Source organism: Hyaena hyaena, unplaced genomic scaffold (genome assembly GCF_003009895.1).
Source record: "Hyaena hyaena isolate Hyena2069 unplaced genomic scaffold, ASM300989v1 scaffold_220, whole genome shotgun sequence".
Lineage (NCBI taxonomy): Eukaryota > Metazoa > Chordata > Mammalia > Carnivora > Hyaenidae > Hyaena > Hyaena hyaena.
Genome location: NW_024080852.1, coordinates 2,444,297 through 2,450,328, shown reverse-complemented (window position 1 = coordinate 2,450,328; position 6,032 = coordinate 2,444,297). Strand labels below are relative to the sequence as shown.

At 52.4% G+C, this 6,032-nt stretch overlaps 1 protein-coding gene across 1 annotated transcript; it reads left to right on the top strand.

Annotated features, from left to right (window-relative positions):
• The first annotated feature begins 1,980 nt into the window (after positions 1–1,980).
• Positions 1,981–5,503, top strand: LOC120238969 (anionic trypsin). The gene is made up of 5 exons (XM_039243039.1): positions 1,981–2,020; positions 3,141–3,300; positions 4,312–4,565; positions 4,926–5,062; positions 5,351–5,503. Exons 1-5 carry the CDS (start codon positions 1,981–1,983, stop codon positions 5,501–5,503), a joined length of 744 nt encoding a protein of 247 aa, XP_039098970.1.
• The last annotated feature ends 529 nt before the right edge of the window (positions 5,504–6,032 follow it).

Here is a 6,032-nt window from a genome sequence, read left to right as displayed (position 1 = left end):
GGCGCCCCTAATTTGATCTTTTCTATTTCTGCCAGAGAGCCAAGCATCAGGAAGGATCTGGAGGTACATTCTGTCCTCAGGGAACCTCTGGCTTGATCCCAAATCAACATTCTCTTAGATGGCACCTGCAGCAATTCCCAAACTTCCAACACTTTCCACGTCTTCCCGTAGCCTTGAGGCCGGCTCTGCCATTTTTAGATGTATATTCTTGGACAACACAGAACCTTGCCGATTCTAAGTTTCTTCTTCTATAAACGGAAATAATTTCTTTCTGCACATTTCACAATTAAAACATTTATGAAAAGCCAAATTCGAAACTCAACACAAATGAAGATACCACATACCACTGCTGTTTGTGTGTGAAAGCTCGTTAAAAGCTGTCAGGCACTGTGCAAATATAGCACCTTCCCACAGAGGTGTGAGCCCATCAGGATGAGAGGGGGTGCCGTAGGAAAGGCCAGAGCTCTGAGCAGTGGGTCCCCTGTTGTGGGGAAGCTGGCCTCTAGCCATGCCGGGCACTGGACCAGAAGACAGCCTATGGGCCACTCCCAACACCACGAGTCCCACTGTGGTGTTTTCCCCAACTTCTACTAGTTTCCATTTACTCCATTCCCCCAGCCTACTTCCTATCTCACCACCAGACTCCTGGGCCTTTTTCACCTTGTTCACCACCTCCAGAACATTTATTCATTTCCACCTTTCAGAGAATTCAAACATGAAGTATGCCTACTCCAGCCCTTTGCCACCCCGGAGCTCAGAGGAGCTGAGAAGGAGAAGTGTCTTCACAAGAGGGCCTCTCCACCTGGCTCACATAATCACACTTGAGCTCAGACACTGGCTCCATCTCTATTCCCTTCTGGTCAGGTTATGCCTCAATAGATTATAAGATTGTGTCTTGGTGGCAATGGCACGTCCCAAATTGAAGTCATTTCTGGAAAAATGAACTCTGTGCTGAGGCCAGCACAGTAGTCCCACTGCATCTAAAATAGAAAATTCCAGAATCCCCCCCAGTCCTTTGTTGTTATTGATGATCGAACACTCGACCCCTTCACTACGTGCTTATCTCTCTACCTACTGCTGATTCTCTAATCAGAACCCAGAGTCACCACTGCCCAAACCCTTTTTAATATCTGATCTGGAGCTCAGGCTGCCCCTAGCAGGTGGGGGAAATTTTCATTACCGCTGGTGTAGCTTCCCAGGGCAACCATGAGGTTGCTTAGAGAGAACCCAAGACAGTGTGAGTGATGAGAAAGATCAATGTCCTAATAAGGAGGACAAGGAGAGATGTGGTATTGGTCTTCCATCTTCCAAATAGACCAGGCAAATGTCTGCTTAATTTCTCCTTCCAAATGCTTCTGTCCACAAGCCTTGGTAGGAATGAAAGTCAGCTGAAAGCCCAGATTCCCAAGAAACCCTGCCTCTCCCTCCTCATCATCTCTTGACATTGGGATGTTCATTCCTCAAAGCCCTTAATGTGACCTTCCTATCTAGTGGTTTAGACTTGGGAGAAATGTCTTCATGCTTCCAGATAAAGACTTAGACAAGACTTCTCTCCCTTGTAGGGGTCCCCGGTCACTACCAGCCAAATTTGCTTCCAATACCAGCTCTTGCTTAGAGTAAGTTAAGTAAATCTCCATGAGGTCAGAGGGCCCAGGCCATTCTTCCTTTTCCTCTCATCTCAGCTTAAGAGGGTCCAGCTATGACATATGGCAGTTTGGCTTCTTCTCCTCCCCCCAGAACCCTCCCAGGAGTCAGCTGGTCTTCCTCTCTGCCCTCACAAGGTACGTTTTCTTATCACCTGTGGGTCACGAATCCACAGATGGCCAAACACAGAGCTGAGGCAAGGCCCTGGGAAGGGAAAGTTACAGGTGTGTTTGTCCTGGAAGGAGCTGTGGCCCTCCTTGCTCACATGACTCCTCGCCCTCATTTGGAGAGGGATAAAAGCGTCCCCACTACCCCTTCACTTCTACTTCTGCCACCATGAATCCATTCCTGATCCTTGCTTTCGTGGGAGCTGCTGGTAAGTCCCATGCATGGCTTCAGGCCCCATGTGCCCCTCTTCTGGCAGACATACCTGCTCCACTCTTGCTGCTCTTCTGTGTTTACCTGGGTTCTGATTGTCTCTCTCCCCTGCCTGGGAGCCCTCTTTCTCATTCTTGGGCTCTCTTTAAGATGGTCCCACCTTGTGCTGACTTCACTCCCAACCCCCTCATTGACCCATTTAGGACCTTGTTGGAAGAGGCTGGAAAGGGAGACCAGGTGCCAGCGGCTCATGAAATGAACCAGGGGTCTTGAGGATTACTTCTGGTGACTCTGGGATAGCTCCCCCATAGCTGTCCTCAACCCCAGGCATGCCCAGAGAAGTGGAAAGAATATATATGCCAAAGCCTTATCCTTATAAATCCTGATATAGTTGGCCTGGGGTGTAGCCTGTGCGTTGAATTTTTTAATTTTTTATTTTAAGCTTATTTACTTATTTGGAGAGAGAGCAAGAGTGAGCAGGGGGGGAAGGGCAGAGAAAGAAGAAGAGAGAGAGTCCCAAGCAGGCTCTGCACTGTCAGCATAGAGCCCTACGTGGGGATCGATCCACAACTGTGAGATCATGACCTGAGCCAAGATTAAGAGTCGGACACATAAATGACTGAGCCACCCAGGAGCCCCTGTGCACTGAATTTTTAAATTTTCTAAAAGGCTTTAGGATTCCCAAGTGTGTAGCCAAGGCTTAGAATCACTGTTCTGTTAGGCAATAACAGTTGGTCTATCTTCATCCTGCCTAATGGGCCTGAGGGCTCCTGTAGATTTTTAGCTATGGGGAAAGCTGGATACAGCCAGGGCTACTTAGCCAGATTGTCCTTGCTAGGCCATCCTGACAACCTGGGGCTCAAATAGCCATGAGGAGTAGAGCAATGATGGATAAGAGAAGCATTCAGGCACCAGGCTCCGTGCCCTGCAGACACACAGAGAGACTCTGGAGAGCCACGCGCTGTGGCACCTACTGGGGATGTGATGCTCCCCGCCTACAGACCTGCAATCTCTGTGCTTGGTGAGGACTCCTAACTAGCAGGATCCAACCACAGGGCTCTAGACTCCCCCCACCAACACCTGCTGAATTGTCTTCTCCTTTCCTATCTCCATCCAAGTTGCTTTCCCTACGGACGATGATGACAAGATCGTCGGGGGCTATACCTGTGAGGAGAACTCCGTCCCCTACCAGGTGTCCCTGAACTCAGGCTACCACTTCTGCGGGGGGTCCCTCATCAGTGACCAGTGGGTGGTGTCTGCGGCTCACTGCTACAAGTCGTAAGTGCCGGGTCCCCCTCACCCAGAGCCCTCTCGGGTGCTGGGGCCAACCCAGGAGTGCGGAGGTTGGGGAAGATCGGGGATGGAGAGGCGAGGTCGTCACCAGCCTCCCACTCACAGAAGTGAGGGGGTGAATAGCGGCACTGGATAGAAAGCCTCTCACTTCCAAAACAAATGGATGAAACGACAAAGGCTAGGGAGGGACTCTTTTGGGGGTGGTGGGGTCCAGTGGGAAATTAGCAAGGACCTTGCATGAGTCACCTCTGCCAGTTGACTATACACCGAAGCCACCTAGGATTCGTTCAAAAAGTATTGATGCCTGGGTCCTATCCCAGGGCACTTACCTCAGAATTCTCAGGAAGAGGGTTCTGAATACTGGTGAGTTTTTAATGCTCTCCACCTATAGTGACTCTACTCCGTGGCAGAACTGAGGATCTTTGCCTAGACCGAGGTTCTCCATCCGAATTACCTGAGAGGTGATTTTAGAAAAAACACGGACCATTGGGTCCCACCCCAGAGCTTCTGATTCAGCAGGTCTGGAGCAGGGGGAGGGGACGCACCCTCTGTACTTCTAATAAGTTCCCAGGTGATACTGAGGCTGCAGGTCCTCTGGGGCAACAGTCTGAGAACCACTGGATGAGCTCATACAGGATGATGGCACTTACCAGACCAAGAAGGAAGGGAATAGAAGTTGCTGCATGTGGTTAGCAAAATTACAGAGAACGAGGCATGCGTGGGAAGCTTCTAGCAGGTCATCTGTGGCTGGGGTACCAGGTGCATGGGCGTTTGTGGGGTAAGCAGCTGGGAAAGCAGGCTGAGGAGCAGTCCCCACAGGATCCCTTCACCTCATCCCTGCTCCATGACCACTATTTCCCGCAGAAAGCTCTTGGTCTCACACCTGCACTGACCCACCACCCCTCTCGTGCCAGATGATAGTGCCACAGTCCCCGCCGTGAGCAGAGAGCTCAAGAACACTGGGGGAACGTGGGCACATGCTTCTCTTCCCAACAGCCGCATCCAGGTGAGGCTCGGAGAGTTCAACATCGAAGTCCTGGAGGGAGATGAGCAGTTCATCAACTCGGCCAAGGTCATCCGCCACCACAGATATAACAGCCGGACCCTGGACTATGACATCATGCTCATCAAACTCTCCTCGGCTGCAGCCCTCACTTCCCGGGTGTCCACCATATCTCTGCCCTCAGCCTGCGCACCTGCCGGCACCCAGTGCCTCATCTCCGGCTGGGGCAACACCCTGAGCTTTGGCAGTGAGTGGGGCCCCCACTGCTTCATCCTCCAACTTCCCCACTCCCCAGAACCAAGCATGTCCCTGAGCTTGAACCCCACTGCACTCCGAGCTCTGGGCTGGGTGCTAGAAAGAGGCAAAGCTTTAAGGAGTTGACTCCCTAGAACCAAAATACTGGACAAAGGTAGCCCTTGCTATTGTCACGTCTAGGGAGGGGTTCAGCAGCGATCATTCTAGGAACCGAACCCCGTTGTCCCTCTCTGGGGCTTACCTTCTCGGAGTCCTCTCCTGGCTGCCCTCCATGTTCAGCACTGGATTGCTGGCCTCTACCCTGGCCTGACTCCCATTTCTCCTTTCCTTGATCTCTTCCTGCTCCTCAAAGCCAACTACCCTGAGCTGCTGCAGTGCCTGGACGCCCCGCTGCTGAGTCAGGCCCAGTGTGAAGCCTCCTACCCCGGGCAGATCACCAACAACATGATTTGCGCTGGCTTCCTCGAGGGAGGCAAGGACTCCTGCCAGGTGACTCGGCCCCTTCCCGCGCGGAGACCCCTGCCCAGGGGCAGGATTTGAACACCCAGGGCTGTGGGGTCGGGGGAGGAGGGCTCTGTGCAGTGAACTCATAAAGGGGTGAGGAAGGCTAGTCTCTGTGACAGTCATCTTCATGTTAGAGCAGAGAACGGGCCACCCCGGGAGAGGTGCGGAGCCCCAGATCTGACTAGAATGTAATCGTCTAAGGTTCAGACTGTGTATGGCTCTGTTTACCCTTTTCTCCTTCCTAAAACTTGTCCCATCTTCATCCTTCCCCAGGGTGACTCTGGTGGCCCTGTGGTCTGCAAAGGAGAGCTCCAAGGCATCGTCTCCTGGGGCTATGGCTGTGCCCAGAAGAACAAGCCTGGAGTCTACACCAAAGTGTGCAACTTTGTAGACTGGATTAAGGAGACAGTGGCTGCCAACAGCTAAAAGCCCCAGGCTCCTGCCGTCCCTGTACTAATAAACTGAGCCTCTTACAACTGCCTGTGTCTGAGCCTGCTCCCTCCTACCCCCCTCGCTCTGCGGACCTCCCCCCGCCCCCGACTGAGGTCAGACAGGGCTCTACCCCTTAAAGAGCAACAGAACGCCCCAGTTCCCAAGACGTGTTCCATGGCATACTAGTTTAGCTGCATGTGAAGACATGAAATCTAAAAACAAAATAAGTAGGGGGCAATGGGGCGGGGCTATTTACTAGAGAACAATACAGGACGCTCTGCTAAAGAGGTCCTCGACCTTTGCATTTCCTTGGGTCTACACTGCAGGACTCCTGTGCGCCCAACACAGGTCATAGTTTGCAGGCTCTCACTAGCTCCTTTCACTGCGACCCAGAGCTAATCACCTCGGAAACCCTTGTGCCAATCACCTTGGCCTTTGCTGAGCTCCCCACCCCCCACCCCCACCTCCATCCCCACCCCCACCCCGACGTACACGTGTTCTTTCTAGCAGGTTGTGCTGCTTC